Below are 16,692 nucleotides of genomic sequence, written 5' to 3'. Positions count from 1 at the left end.
ACTACCTGGGACATCTGGGACTCAAGATGAAATGTGCTGATTAAATGGACATTGGGAGTGGGTTACCAGGTTATAAGGAGACTTGTCATTTAATATTGATGATCATTATTGTATTGCTTTAGTTTTTTGTTTTTTTTTTTCATGGTGTTTATGTTTGCTGAGTTTTCTTGGTTACCTTGGTGACATGTAAATCTCCCCTCTCAAATTAGGGTGAGTCCTCTGAGTAGTCTGATTTGTAGCCTGACTTAATTTACCTCTAGCATCTATTTAAAGATTTGTCTCTTTAAGGGGATATATGAAATAATGACCCTGCTTGTACCCTTTGTGCTGCTCACATCACCCCCTTGATGCCCCTTAAGGTAGAATACCATTCTGTCCAAAAATTCCATTTAGAAAGCATTTAAATAAGTGTTCCTGGGGGTTGAGAACATCAGAACAGGGAGGGGGAAATCTTTCTCCTCACAATATCTTCTCAATTTATCAATTCAATTTATTGAAACCCAGAGAGTTTCTTTTTGTTGTTGTTGTTTTGTTGAAAGCGACTAAATTTAGAATAAATATATGTAGATTATATATTATATTATAATTATATATAACATTATAATATATCATATATATTAAAATATGTATTTATTTAAAAGATGTAGTGTAAAAGGAAGCCAAGATCTGAGTAGATGTAATAGCCAATCCTGATCCCAGAGACCAGGTGATGAAACACACATCCTTTCTTCCAAAATAAAAGTGGATTATTATGGTGTAGAACAGTGATGTCAAAGTCAAATAGAAACAGGGATCACTAATCTATACAGAAGGATCCCTGTGGGCTGCATATTGACTTAGGTTAAAATGTACTATTATTTCAGTTTTATTGTATTTTTATTTATTTTGTTAAGTGTTTCCCAGTTATATTTTGATCTCATCCAGTGGGCCATGTGCATCCCTCAGGCCATGTGTTTGACATCTCTGGTGTAGAGAGTGTAGACCTATTCTCACTCACCATCACTGTGCTGATTTATTGACTGTTTTTGTTTATTTGTTTTAAAGAAAAGATGGGGATTTTGTTGGAGTTGGGGAAAGTGTAACTGAAAATGACTATGATATAGAAACAAAAGCAACAGTAACATTTTCTGGCAGCTAATAGCAATGCAAGTTTGAGGAAGTCACTTCAATTTTTTTTTTCTTTAGGCAATTGGGGTTAAGTGACTTGCCAAGGGTCACACAGCTAGTAAGTGTCAAGTGTTTGGTCTGAGGCCGGATTTGAACTCAGGTCCTGCTGATTTCAGGGCCGGTGCTGTAGCTGCTGCACCACCTAGATGCCCCTCACTTCAATTTTTTAAGCCTCAGTTTCATCATCTATAAAACAGACATAATGATATTTATCTTGCCTACCTCAAAAAACTTTTTTTTGTTTTGTTTTTGGTAAGGCAATTGGGGTTAAGTGACTTGCCCAAGGTCACACAACTAGTACGTCTCAAGTGTTTGATCTGAGGCCAGATTTGAACTCAGGTCCTCCTGACTTCAGGGCCGGTGCTCTATCCACTGCGCCATCTAGCTGCCCCGTTTTTCTTTTTTTTGATGAGGCAGTTAGGGTTAAGTGACTTGCCCAGGGTCACACAGCTTATAAATGTCAAGTGTCTGAGGCCAGACTTGAATTCAGATCCTCCTGACTCCAAGGCAGGAGCTCTATCCACTGTGCCACCTAGCTGCCCCTTCAAAAAATTCTTGTGAGGCCCAAATAAGACAATGTGTTTGAAATTGCATCCAAAACTACTTTTTTTTTTTAACCAGACTTGTGACTTAATCAGTATAGGAAGCTTCCAGTAAAGACCTTACTCTACAAATGCAGATCAGCCCCTTCCTTACAACCTCAAGTCTTAGAGTTGCCCCGCCCACTAAGGTTAAATGACTTGCTAGGGGTCACACAGGCAGTATGTATCACAGATAGAACTTAAATCCAAATCTTCCTGACTGAGGCCAGCTGTCTCGCTGCTATACATTGCTGCCACTCTTTAGAAAAAAACAATTTCTATAACTTCTCTACATTCAGTGAAATTCCTTATATTCTTTTAATTCTCAATAAGTAACCACCACATAATTATTTTTATAGCATGCTGGTTTTCTCTCTTTTTAAGATTATTTGCGTTGTCTAAACTTGAGTTCCTGGATATCTCCTACAATGAAATTACTTCTCTTCCAAATGAAATCAAGAATCTCAGGTATTTAAAAAGCAGTAAATATACAAAAAGTTCATATATTTTAAATATATGTTTAGCCACAAAATAGAATTGTTCTTTTGGGGAGAATTTAATTCATATACTATATTTTAAGTAGTAATTTAATAGCAAGTAAAGATAGAATCTATAAGGTATTAATTCAGGAAAAATATAAATTGTGATTTCTCTGTGGCATAGTAATCAAACAGTAAACATTTATAAAGTGCCTACTATGTGCCAGGCACTGTGCTAAGTGCTAGGATAAAAAGAAAATAAAAATTTCCAAAACTGTTTGAAAAAGAATCTTAGTGACTGCCTAACAATATTGAATTACCTTTATTAATATTTAAATACTAATAACAGGAACTTATTTCAAAAAACACTTAACCTTGAGATAAAGGAACCTAAGAATAACAGCCTGTAAGTGAAAATGCAGGAATATAAAAAAGGGACTTAGTTGATCTTAATGTGCCTTTTTTTTTTTTAAAAGCTGCCTGGTGTCTAATGCATAAAGCTAAATTGGGCTAGCCTGATTTGATTTTTACATTTTCTCGATGCATAATTGTCCCAGATGCTTTTCTGTCTGTTTCCAACTCTAGTTAGATAAAAGTGCTTTTGTACACAAGAGAATTGAGATAAGTGAGGTTTTTTTTTTTTAAAGAAAATTAGTAATGTTGATTCCCCTTTTAACAAAGGGGAAAGGATTACACAAGTAATTACTACAGTATAAACAAGCATATTAAGAAAGGACCTTATGCTGATGAGGCCAGGGATATCTTAATTTGACTGAACTTGAGAGCTTGACCCTTAAATGTTTCAATTAATTTTATTTTTAGAGAGATGTTAGTTTTAACTTATTAATTATTAACATATATAAAAATAATTAATTATTAATTAATTTACATTAATTTAATTTTAGAGAGACATGTTTTACTGACTAAAATGTAACATCAAAGCTGTAGGGTTTTGCTACTGACAAATATATCTGAAAAAAAGCAAAGAATGTAGGCTAGATGGATGAAGAACCTTTCCGCCACTTATGGTTCTGGCTCAAATTTATGTGCATACTAAGACAGAGAAGATATTGAGAGTACCCTAGGTCAGATAATTGTTTGTGACAAGAGACTATGATTTCTATTTTAGCCATAGAGATCAAGAAGAAATGACTTAATCTTTATGTGAGGTCACTTTACCTGGTTTCTTAAAGTAGATACAGTCTTGCTATGACTAAACAGTTGTCGAACTATACTTATTAGGAAAAGGCTTTTAGTCATTACCACATAGTGTACCAAAAGTGAGGGCTAGGAGGTAATCCTGAAGAGTTGAAGCCCAGAAGCTAGCGAGATAAAGCATTGCCCAGAAAACTCCAGAAAAGCAGGAGAAAGATACTTCTAGTGGATAATGGAGGACCCCGCAGGACAGCCAGAGGCAGATGATGATGCCCAGGCCCAGAGAAAGCAGTGATTTCACTGTTAGACATCAGAAGAGCTGCAGGATTGGGCATGTGAGTCGCCTCTTCACACATGTGCTTTGACCATACATGTTCCTAACATGTATGCCCCCTTGTGAGCTGCTCCTTATCTGTGCCCACTCTTCTCACTTATGGTGTAGGTATTTGTGGGAAAGAGTACCCAAAGTTTGGGGAAAAGATGTTCTGTTACTATTCTTACTGTGCTATCTTGTTAAATGTCTTTGCTTTAAATTAATTATATCCTCTGGCTGAGGATACAATATTTACTATAAAAATGTAAACATATAGGGGGGAGCTATGGTTTTGAGTGGATATGGGCCCATGGAATATTGAATAACTCAATTGCTTATGAAGAAGTCAGCCAGACAATAAACTTGCTTCTAGAACACAGATGATATTCTCACCTTTACACTTAACCACTCTTCTGCAGAATACCCCAAAAGAATATGGAAACTGTAAGTGATTAAATTGGGACTTATCACTCTAAGGCAAGACATAGTGTCTTATTAGGGAAAGAATCTTTCGAACCTGGAAGGACAACTGAACAGAAGAGTTTAGACCTTTTTCAATTCCCCTATCTGGAGGTGACCAACCTTAGAGCTGACACTGAGAGTGTCAAGGAGGAGAGGCTTCTGCCAATCCCAGGCTAAATTAGGCCATTGCCCTAGATGAAAAGAGCATTGTAACTCCAGCTGAAAAAAATCACAGAATTACTAACCAAGGTAGTGATCCATAAGATTAACCCATTCATAGAAATGCTTTCCCCTGAAAAAAGCCCAGAGGCCAAGGGACTTGTCCAGTGTAGCCTGGCAGCAGCAGTCCCACAGCAGTACAACGGCTCAGTGGCAGACTAGCCTCCCTGACGCCATCCAGGCCATTGCCCAGCATCAGAATGGCTTGGCTGGCCCAGGCCAGCAGCTGAGGGACCTTTCTGTCCCAGCCCAGAAGCTGCCGAGTTCAGTGACCAGTCATTCTGCCCAGCCCAGCCTAGCCTAGTAGCACCTGAGCTCACTGAGGAGGCAGCATAGCAGTTGAGACACCTTCCTGACTCAGCTCAGCAGGGAACTGACCCATCCAGCTCTGACACCATATTCTACAGGAGGCAGGTCCAGCTGAGCTACCCATCCAGCTGAGATGCTGTGTCCTGTAAGGAGCCAGCCTAGCTGAGCAGTGGAGCAACTCATACATTATTGACATCATGTCTCACAGCGAACTTCAGGATCCTCTGGAGAAATAAGGGACATTGAGGCCCTGCAGTTTTGGAATTGTGACTCGTCTTGGCTGTGTGTATTCCATATACATATGCCTCACTAACACTGCACTTTAAATTCATACCCACTCTTATCTTCCAAGACTATTTATTTGTGGAAAAGTGTGCACCTGGTGCTAGGTAACTACTGTTTTTGCCATACCATTTTACTAAATGCCTTTGTTAAAGAATTCAGTCTCTTAGCTGATTGTTAAGGAAATGTAAACTGGTGGGGATTCATAATCTAGTGTTAGGAGGATAGCCATGCATAGGTTACCTATCCCTGGAACCCTGAGAGCAGGAGCACCTTCTCCACTAGAGACTCAAAACTACAGGTGCAACTTGGAGGGAAAGAACCTCTAAAGGTGTTACCCTTAGCTATGCAGTTCAGTTAGGCCCAAATTTTAAGCCTTTCCTGTCTGATGAGACCTCCAAGAGTTAGGTTTTTAGTTTACAAGACTTTTGAAAAACCCAGAGCTATCTCCAACCCATGGGCATGAAATCAGAGTGATGTTTTATCTGAATTCTTGATGATTTACTCCTGTAGTGCTGGACTCCATGAATTTGCTCTTTAGAAATTAGAGGTATACAAAGGAAGGCCCACCGTGCATTAATGAACATATTTCACCTGAACTCTCACTCAAATTCTCCCATGGATTAATAATCTGATTAGCAAGTGAAAACATAGTTCTGAGACTAATTCTGATTGCATTTTCACATAAGAATTCCATAGCCCATATATAAGTCCAAGGAAACACCTGTGTTTATTATTTGTTATATTTAGTGGTCATCAGATAAAGTGGGAATTATTAGTAACCATGGTTCTAGAGTCAGATTATAATTGGTGTTTGGTGTTAGTAGTATTAATTGCACAAATGACTTTTAATGATGGTCTTTTTCTGCAGCAACCTTAACAATTTGAATCTTGAGGGGAATGAACTAACATCTTTGCCACCAGGAATTCTGAAAATTTCCCCAGATATCTTCAACATAGAAAATAACTTCATACACCCTTTGTTTTGGAAAGAGAATTCAAAAAATGATGCTCAAAGCCTCAAAGATCTGGCTCTCGTGTCTTTTGTCCAAAACCAACTATGGAAATTTTATGAGGTGCTCCCATCCGAAATTAAGCAACAACTAATCACGTAAGCAAGCTATGGAAACTTTTTATTGATGACAATTTTTTTCTATTTTGTCCTCAAGTAAAATATTTAGTATAGTGGAAAGAACCCTACATTTGAAATTAAATGATCTGTATTTGAATCTAGCTCTTCCATTAAGTTACTAATGTGACCTTGAGCAAATTACTTAACCTCCGGGTGCTTATGTTTCCTCATCTATAAAATCAAAGTGTTGGATTTCACTAAGTGGTTTCTATTAGGTCATCTTCTTAGACCTAGATGACTATATTTGATGTAAGTGCATTTGATATAAGGTTAACTAGAAATATTTCTCTGATTTTTCTTCTGATACCAAAGAATCAACCAAGTGGTTTCTGTACCTGCAAAAGGGTACAGCTCCATTCCTTTAGCTCCATTCCTCCATTATTTCATGAATTAGGGCTTATTCCTTATGTAAGCTGGAAATCATTTAACTGTAGCTGGCAGTCATTGCACAATAACCAGTTAAAACTTTCTATTGAGCTTCCACAGACATGGAAGAAAATATTGAAGTGGGTCCATAGGAGCCATTTTTCTGCATCTGGGAGACTGTGCAAAGAAACATGTTCTTCTTTGACCAGAAGGGTTCAATAGTAGAGTAAGCATGCATGCAGAAAGCTACCACTGCTCTTTCAGGGGAATTCACAAACTCACTACCATAGTTTGGTAAACTCCTTAAGGGCTTTTCATCCATAGCTTTCAGATGAAAGCTAATTTTTCTCTAATCAGTGAAACAACTAAATTCTTAAATACTTAATTCTTAAGCATTTTTATATGTTAAATGATATACAACTCTTTTTAATTGATTGGTCTTTATCAATCTTATAAGATAGGCATGGAACTAAACTGATCCCAATGTTATATAGTAATGAATCCAACTGCCTTACATATATTTGATCCAAGTTTCCTTCCTAGTTAACATAGTAACCTTAAAAAATTTAAGTAGAGGAAGGGGAAGAAGGATAGTAAGAAAAAGGAGGAAAGATCAGTTAAGCCTGGATGATTATGAAGGAGTGATAAAATAAGCAGTGACCAGAGAGGCTTCAAAGCCAGACTCCTAAGGGAGAAAAGGCAATGTAAAGATCATAGCGTTAGAATTTCTGCAAATGGTCAAAGGTAAAAAGACTTTGGGGGTCCTTGGTAATTAAAATGAACAGAATGCATCATCATACACAAGGAAACAGGAATGAACATCTGTTAGTAATTGGCAGATGAGGCTTAGGAATTCTAGGGAATAACTAATTAGAAACTAAAGGCAAAACATGATTAAGCATCTTTAAAATGAGGGACCTGGGTTATCTTTTTAAAGTCCTTTGAGAGGTTTTTTCCAGCTGTAAATCTATGATCCTATGATTTTTTTTTTGCTAGTATGCTTATATACAACCACAGTATAGAATGTTACTGTGATTCAGATGGTTGAAAAAGTTTAAGGTAAGGCAAACTCTCTTTGGGACTCATTGCCCTGATGAGATGAACAAGAGTGTAAACTACAGCAGTACAGCATAAATTATATGCATGTCAGGCATGCCAGGGACATTTTTGGGTTGTATTGAATAGCAGTAGCTATTCAGAAGGAAAAGCAAAAGTGAATATAACTACAGGGAACCAGGACTATTGTTCTTACTAGGCTAGGCATCACCCAGTCTAGAGAGAGGCTTGTATATATACTCTTAGGGTTTCTAATGGGAAACCCTAACACCCAGATTATAATTATTAGTAGACTTAGCCTATTGTTAAGGGCAAGGCCTCCAAGATAGTTTCAATCCTTGTTGGCACAAATGGGAGGGTTTGGAAAAATTTTTGAAATCGAAGTTGTCTTCCCAACATTCAGTAATCATTGTCATATTCATTTAATAGATGAAGAAACTGAGATTTAGCAATTTGCCTAACCCCTGCTGGAATGAGAAGGCATGATAGTTTAGTACCTGTACAGGGTGCTTAAATAACGTGTCCCTTTTTTCTAGCAGAAATAGTAACCCTCCTTCCCTCCAACCCCAAAAATGTTGACTAGGCCATTTGATATATTCTTTTCAGAAGATGGGTCACTTTTTTTGAGTGTCAAGTCATACTAACCCACCAAATGAGGCCATAGGCCATTCCAGGACTTCTGAATTATCAGTTAAGTCTCTGGACTGCTCATCTACTATTGCACAGGTCAACAGTCACTGGCTCTGGAATTGCCCTAAGATGAGGGAATATAAGCCAGACTTTGCCTAAAATTGACTTGCATAGACAAGAATGCTCATTAAATCTGCTGACATTACAACTTGTAGATTCCCCAGAGTGCAATAAATTAGTGAAATACCAGAATCTTTAACTTTTCTTCTTTGGGAGTAAAAATGAGAAAAATCTCCAATTAGTATTGCTTCTAAACCTCTAGCCTCTTAAAACTTACTGCTTATCTTTGACCTAGTCTATATAGGATAACACATCTCTTCTAGATCAGATCTTGGATCTAGGTAGGGGTAGGCAGAGTAGACCTATTGAGCAGAAGTTGCAGAGGAACCCAATAAGAAACTTTTCAGAATTCTTTTTAAAGTCTTTGTAGCAAATATCTCTCTGTGTTAAGGGTCTGATTATTTAATATATATGTATTCATATATACATATATGTATACACAATATAGTATATACATATAGGCATATATATACACACATACACACATACAATTTTAAGATCAAGAGTAATTCTGCAATAGATAAGTGGTCAAAGGATGAGGGCAAACAGTTCCCAAAAGAATTACAAACTGTTAAACTACCATATGAAAGGTTGTTCCAAATTACTAATAAGGTGATAAATGCAAGTCAAAACTACTCGAAGTTTTACATTATTCCCAGCAAATTGGCAAATATGACAAAGGATGGGAGTAGTAGATTCTGGAAGCACTGAGGTAAGACAGACATATTAAACTGTATGCTATTGGTGGAATTATGAATTATTCCAGCTATCTTGGAAAGCAATTTATACCAAGGAAGTGATGAAGTTTTTCATACCCTTTAGTCCTAGAGATCCCACTGCTAGCATCCAAACTAAGAATACCAGAAAGAGAAAGAAAAAGTCCCATATACTTCATAATATTTATGATAGTGCTTTTTGTAATAGCAAAGAAAAAGAAGGAAGGAAAGAAAAATGAAAGATGGAGAGAGAGAGAGAGAGAGAGAGAGAGAGAGAGAGAGAGAGAGAGAGAGAAATGGGAATGGGAGGAAGAAAGGAAGGAAAAAAGGAAGGAATCAAGCAAGCATTTAAGTGCTTACAAATATTACCTCACTTTATCTTCACAACAACTTTGGGAGGTAGGTACCATTATTATCTCTATTTTAAAGCCGAGGACACTGAAGTAGAGGTTAAAGTGACTTGCCTAGGGTCACATAGCTGGTGAGTTGGAGGCCAGATTTGAACCCACGTTTTCCTGACTACAGGCCCAGCACTATATCTACTGTGTCACCTAGCTGCCTCTAGGAAGCAAAATAGATATCCACCAGTTGGGAATGGTTAAACAATTTTTTTTTTTTTGGCTAGGCAATGGGGTTAAGTGACTTGCCCAGGGTCACACAGCTAGTAAGTGTTATGTGTCTGAGGTCGGATTTGAACTCAGGTCCTCCTGAATCCAGGGCTGGTTCTCTATCCACTGCACCACCTAGCTGCCCCTGTTAAAAGAGTTTTACAGGAATATATTATTGTATTGTAAGACATGGTGAATATGAAGACTGCACAGAAACATGGGAACACTTACACAGACAGATACAAATTGAGCTAGGCAGGTCAACAACAAACACAGTGACTACAACAATGTATATGAGAAGAGCAAAATAACAAAACTGAATGCTATATAATGATATTTTTTTCCAAATAGAGATCTCCCCTTGCCCCCACTTTCCAGCTTCCTTTTTGTGTATTGTCTCTCTCCCCCCATTAAATTGTAAGCTCTTTGAGGGCAGAGACTGTCTTTCTTTTTCTCATTTGTATCCTCAGCACTTAGCACAGTACCTGGCACATAGTAGGCACTTAATTAATCTTTATGGAATTGAATTGCCTTTTCTTCCTCCCACTCTCTCCCTATGTATACACACTGAGAAAATAAGAAAAACACCACCACCACCCCCTGTAGCAAACAAGTATAGTCAAGTCAAAGAAATTCCTGTATTGACCATGTTGAGGAAAAGAAAAGTTTCAATCTGCACTCCAAATATACATCTCCTGATGGGTAGCATGTTTCATCATAAGTCCTCCAGAATTGTGGTTGGTCATTGTGTTGTTCAGAGTTTCTAAGACTTTCATAGTTGATTTTCTATACAATATTGTTGTTGTTGAATGAATTGTTTTCCTGGTTCTGTTTACTCTACTTTGCATTAGTTCATACAAGCCTTCTCAAGTCTCTCTGAAACTATCCCCTTCACTTTTTACAGCACAATAGTATTACATCACATTCATATACTATACCATGTTCAGCCATTTCTCAATTGATGAGCACTTTCTCAGTCACCAATTCTTTGCACCACAAACAGATATTCCATAAATAGTTTTGTGCATATAGGTCACTTCTCCCTTTCTTTGATCTCTCTGGAGTATAGACCTAGTAGCAACATTGCTGAATCATAAGGTATGCACAGTTTGATAGCTTTTGGGGCCTACTTCCAAATTGCTTTCCAGAATGTCTGGACCAGTTCACAGATCCACTAACAGTAATTAATATACCTATTTTCCCATAGCTCCTCTAGCATTTGTAATTTTTACTTTTTTAATAACTTTGCCAATCTGATGGGTATAAGGTAGAACCTCAAAGTTGATTTAATTTGCATTTCTCTAATTACTAGTGAATTAGAGCTTCTTTTTCAAATGACTATTGATAATTTGGATTTCTCCTTTTGAAAACTACTTATTCATATCCTTTGACTCATTGGAGGAATAGCTCTTACTCAAATAACCTTCAATCAGTTTATATGTTTTATAAATGAGACCTTTATCAGAGGAATTTGCTGCATAGATTTTTTTCCCCCATTTACCCGCTTATCTTCTAATTTTAGACACATTGGTAATAAAATTGTTCCTTTTGCTCTCTGTGATTCTCTCATTCTCTTTTGGTCATGAATTCTTCCCCTCACCATAGATATGACAGGTAATCTCTTCTTTACTCCTAATTTGTTTATGATTTTACCCTACATGTCCAAGTAATATATTCATTTAGAGCTTGTCTTGATCTATGGTGTAGAATGTTGATTATGCCTAATTTTTGCCAATCTACTTTCCAGTTTTCCCAACATTTTTTAAAGATAGTGGGTTCTTACCCCACTGGCTGGGATCTTTGGGTTTACCAAACACTAGGTCGCTGTTCTCAGTTGCTTCTTTATGTTGTTATTTAATTCATTTCTCTAATCAACTTCTCTCTCTTTTTAACCAACTGTGTCAATATATTGACCAAGCTTGGCCTCAAAGAAGAAATATGAGAATGTACTCCCCCTACCTTTCCTTGTGGAGGTGGGGAGTTATCTGTGTTGAAAATCATATACATTTTTAAATTCCTTTGATATGTTGGTTAGTTTTGCCAAAGCGTTTTTTTTCTCTTCTTTCTTTTTTATTCTTTGTTACATGGTGTGGCTTTCTGTTTTTTTTCTTTTCTCTCTCTTTTTTATAATTTTTTTAGGCAATTGGGGTTAAGTGACTTGCCAGGGTCACACAGCTAGTAAGCGTCAAGTGTTTGGTCTGAGGCCAAATTTGAACTCAGGTCCTTTCGACTTCAGGACCGGTGCTCTATCCACTGCGCCCCCTAGCTGCCCCCAGAATGTGGCTTTCTGGGTAGAGGAGGGATACATTTGAGAATTATTATGTAAAAACAGACAAATGAAAAATTTGAAGGTATAAAATATTATTTTCTGTAAATGTGCATGGCTTTCATACCAGAAAATTCTATTATCTATGGCATACACTTATGTATTTTGTGAAGAATAAAATTTCCTACATTAGGACAGCGAGGACTCCAGTTATCCAGTAGACATTAACAGCAGAGAGGAACCACAAATTTCAAATGTAGGAAGGTGAAATTTCAAGAACCTTTTCTAAAACACATAAATTCCTTGTTTCTGTTTTATTTTGTTGTTATTACTGTGTGTTGCAGCTTTGAGTCCTCATTAGGACGTGGAAAATCTCTTAATGTCTCTATTGAAATAAGATCACAAACTCATAGGATCACATGAATTAGAGCTAGAAGAAACTTGTCTTTGGCATTATTTGTCTCACCCAGGCCATGGGGCTGATTGGATGCATGCCATTAATGATTTTAAAAGCTTAAGTAGCTTTTAGTCTTCAGGAGCCAGGACAGATAAGCTGAATGCTTTTATTTTAGTGGGGAAGAGGAGAATTTTACATAAACTACTATCAAGAATAGTGTTTGATACGTGAAAAACTGTTATTCTTATGGGGACTTTTGTTGCTATTGACCTGTGTGTATCTTCAAAGGTGGGGACCTAGAAAACTGCATTTGTGTATCCTTTGCAGCATGTTTGTATATAGTAAAAGGTATTTTTTTTGGGGGGGGGGGGGGGAGTTGTTTTGTTTGTATCTTTAAAAAAATACTTGACTAATCAATTCATTCTTTCCAGATTGTGAGTTTGGGTTTGGGGTCAGTTGTAGTTGACCTAAGATAGTACTTAATAGATCACTTAGTCCAATCCCCTCATCTTTCAGATGAAGGAACAGACCCAGAAAAATGACATGACTTCCCCAGGGTAACATGGGTAATTACTGGCAGAGTTACAGTTCAAGCCCCAGTTTTTGGACTACAAATCTTTCCATTTACCCATTGTTGCCTCCCATTTTAAAATTAATCACATAGTTAGGATAGACTATATTTGTTGGCTTGGTTTTGTTATTTTAGCTTGAAATAATATTACAATTATAAATAATAATAAGTAATAGCCATAATAGAATACTTGAAGGTTTGCAAAGCACTTTACATATGCTGTCTCATTTAATCCTCACAACAGTTCCGGGAGGTAGCTGCTATTATTATCCTCATTTTACAGATAAGGAAACTGAGGCTGAAGGAGGTTAAAACACTTGCCCAGAGTCACATAGGTAGTAAGTTTCTGAGGTAGAATTTGAATTCAGCTCTTCCTGACTGCAAGTCCAGTCTTCCATCTACTGTGCCACCTATCAATAATATGGAATGCGATGGTTATTGTTATTTACGTCGCTTATGTAAAACAAATGCTGCCCAAAAGTGATTTCTGTCCCATACCTAGCACAGTGCCTTAGCCATAATAGGTACTGAATAAATATTTCACTGAATTGAATTGAATCTAATGTCTGTCAGTCATGCTGCAAGAGAGAGAGAGAGACAGAGATAGAGAGAGACAGAGACAGACAGACAGACAGACGGAGGAGACGGAGAGAATAACTTTGGAAATGTTACTTCTGGCACACAGCAAGGCTGAACCTAGAACCAATTCCTCATTATTGTTAGACAGTTGGGCATTGCTCATGAATTTCTGAAAGCATAGCTCATCACACCAGATGTACCAAGGGAACACAAGGGTTTTCTTATCCACACCGTAGTCCCACAAAGCGTAAGAATGCACACATAGGTAAAACATGTTACCTACTACCACAACTAAACTGTTTCCCTACTGCAAAAGTCCCAACTGACCCTTCTTTTTTCTTATAGTACAGTGGAAAGAATAGTAGCCATTGAGTGAGAGGCCCTGGGTTCAGATCTTACCTCTGATGCTGATTCTCCCTTCCCTGGACGCCTTCCTCCTCATCAGTAAAAGAAAAGGGTCGGACTCAATGACTCCTGAGACGCCCTCTAGCTCATGATCTGTCTTCTTTGTATTCTATCCACTGGTTCTGCCATGTCATAAAGGGACTGGTTGAAAGCTCAGTGCCAGGGATGGTTACCTCGCTTCTCCTATTTAAACTTGCGGACTGTTTGTAGTTTTCATAAGGATAGAAATTCTCAGGCCTTCTCCCAGTGTCATCAATAACGAATGTATCTTCCCACATCATTGGTTTTGGCTTTGCCTTCTCCATCCTGCTAACAAAGTCTGGAACTTGTACCTTGCTGCACTTTTACATTGCCATTGGGTGCTTGCATCATTTTTTTTCCCCTCTGGTAAAAGCATAAAAACAAAAAGGACTAGGAAAAGAAAAGAATATTCCAGAAAAAAAGGACCAGAAATGTCCTCATTTTGCCATTTTTCCAACATAAGTTGTAAAAAAAAAAAGTTTTTTTGGAAAACTTAATTTAGTGTGGCAAATAAAGATGTTTTATGCAAAGTATGTCACACTAAAAGAATGACCATGTTGTTCTTTCCTGTGATGACTTCCAGCATTAATTCCTCTCTTTTCTTCATTCTTCTAAAATCTTGTCAAATCTTTAAATCTTTCTCATTATACATGATAAGTGCTTAATAAATGCTTGTTGACTTGACTTCTGATTTCTCACAGCCGTACCTTTTGTCCAAGCCTAACCAATTCATGTTGGTTATTTGTATCAGTCTCACATCTAGCATCCTTGCTTTTAAAATCATCTAACTTGAGATTGGCCTACATAGATAACAAAGCATCTTCTTTGATCAAGAACTAGAGAGTGCTGAGAAACCTCTAAGAGGTGACTCGTTATTTTTATCTTGTCTCTCCCCTATAATAATTATAGTTCTACAATCTATAATAATTATAGTTCATTCATATCAAAATCAAATTTCTCTAATAAATTCCATGCTTTAAAACTTGTCACCAGTTGGCACTACCACTTTTTCCCCTTCTGCCAACCTAAATTTCCATATTTTCTCCCTGTGAAGTTTCCTTTCAAACCAAGCCTACCTGTTTATCCTTGCACATTGAACCACTAGACCTGCCCTGGGAAGGGTCAGTGGCCTGAAACATGCCATCTTTGGAGGTAACAGAGGGAAATGTTAAATGAATTTTAGTAGTCAGAAGCCCGTAGAATCAGTTTGTGATAATACTGGTAATGTGCAAGTTGATGGCTATGATGTGAAATATAGCTGTATAGTGATTTTGTTTCCTAAATGTGAAATGCTTATTGTGGATACCACTCAGTTAGAAATTAATCACAAACTGCTCTATGACTTCTCCTTTATTGCTGTTTTAAATTGTTATTCAATTTTAATTCTCTTCTCTATTCATGTGCACCTAGGTTGCTCAGTGGATAGAGCACTGGCCTTAAATTAGGAAGACTTGAGTTCAAATCCAAACTCAGACATTTATTAGCTGTGTGACCCTGGGCAAGTCACTTAACCTCTGTCTGCTTCAGTTTCCTCAGTTGTAAAATGAGGATAATAGTAATGCATTCCTCCCAGGGTTATCATAAAAATTAAATGAGGTAATATTTATAAAGCACTTTGCAAGCCTTAAAGCACTATATAATTGCAAGTTATTATTAAGTAATTCTTTTTTTCTTTTCAACTACATTTTAAAATCATTGAGGCCAGGGACCATTTCTTTTGTTTCTTGGTGTTGTCTATGGTACTTAAGAGCGTCCGATGTAGTAAACATTCGATAAACATCAAGTAGTTTACAGTTTGATTTCTCTATTTCAGCTCTAATGTATGTGACTACTGCCGAGGCCCTTTATATGGCAAAGGACTTCGAGTCATTCGATCCTTTGATGTTTTTAATATTCAGCTTCTTCCCATCTTGTTTAACGTCTGCTCTTCAAGATGCTATAGGTTCACAAAGCGTGATCCAAATATCTTGGATCTTTTGACCAAATGATATCAAAGTCATCCCCTCGTTAAGAAAACAGAAGTTCTGCTTCCTGAATCGGGAAATTTTGCAGTCTACAAGTTCTAGTAATATCTCTTAGAGAATCTAACTTTGGCGCAGTTACTGTACTTCAAAATATGGACCTCTTAACCTGAATCTTCTGTGTAATCCAGGAGCTTTATACAAGTTTATCATTAATAGGAATCACTGGGTATTTCTGAAGGAAGAATTTGTAAGTGTCACTGGAAAATATGGAGACAAGGACAATTTTTTTTTCATTGTGTGTTCTACATAATAAGAAAAATGGATTATAATCTCTAACAATAAACATTTTCTGCATTTAACCTTTTTACCTATAACCTGCTTCTAAGTTAAGAAACAAGCATGTGATAATAAAATGTGATTTATGCTCATTATAGTTTCAGGTTGCTGAATCTGTGATCTCATTGTTTTTAACTATTGTATAATGTAAAACATGAGTCCATCCAATACCATCTGCACATTGAATGAACTTTATATTTAGCTTTATTTTTGCTTTTGTTTTTAAAAATAATTTATTATATGTATCTTTAAATGGTAACAAAATGAAGCATACATTTATAATTATTTATACTTAAAATATATGTTCTAATGTATAATATGTCCATGATAGCTTATCTTCTCCCATTCTCTATTTGTTCCTTTATTTTTGTATTTCTGTATAATGTATATACATTTTTCTATTGACATAGTTGTAGTTTGTGTATATACTGCTCTTTGGGTTATGCTTTCTATTATACACATATTCCTTTATAAGATATATTGATATTACAGATGATTAAGTCACTAACAAATATTTAGGGGCTGTTGTTGGGTCTTTGGTTTTTTGTCATTTTTTTT

General features: G+C 36.8%; 1 protein-coding gene across 4 annotated transcripts in view; it reads left to right on the top strand.

Annotated features, from left to right (window-relative positions):
• LRRC63 (leucine rich repeat containing 63) overlaps positions 1-16,306 on the top strand; it is an 81,790-nt gene extending 65,484 nt beyond the window's left edge. For all 4 annotated transcript variants that reach the window (XM_027848137.1, XM_027848138.1, XM_027848136.1 and 1 more), the window contains 3 exons: positions 2,133-2,216; positions 5,839-6,078; positions 15,648-16,306. In XM_027848137.1, coding sequence (XP_027703938.1) covers positions 2,133-2,216; positions 5,839-6,078; positions 15,648-15,822 — 499 coding nt within the window. In that variant the 3' untranslated portion in view covers positions 15,823-16,306. The remainder of the gene's footprint in view (positions 1-2,132; positions 2,217-5,838; positions 6,079-15,647) is intronic.
• Positions 16,307-16,692: the final 386 nt, after the last annotated feature.

The sequence above is a fragment of the Vombatus ursinus genome, unplaced genomic scaffold, assembly GCF_900497805.2.
Source record: "Vombatus ursinus unplaced genomic scaffold, bare-nosed wombat genome assembly UNPS02005659.1, whole genome shotgun sequence".
Taxonomy (NCBI): domain Eukaryota; kingdom Metazoa; phylum Chordata; class Mammalia; order Diprotodontia; family Vombatidae; genus Vombatus; species Vombatus ursinus.
Note: the sequence above shows the minus strand (reverse complement) of the source record. Positions and strands in the feature narration are given on the sequence as shown.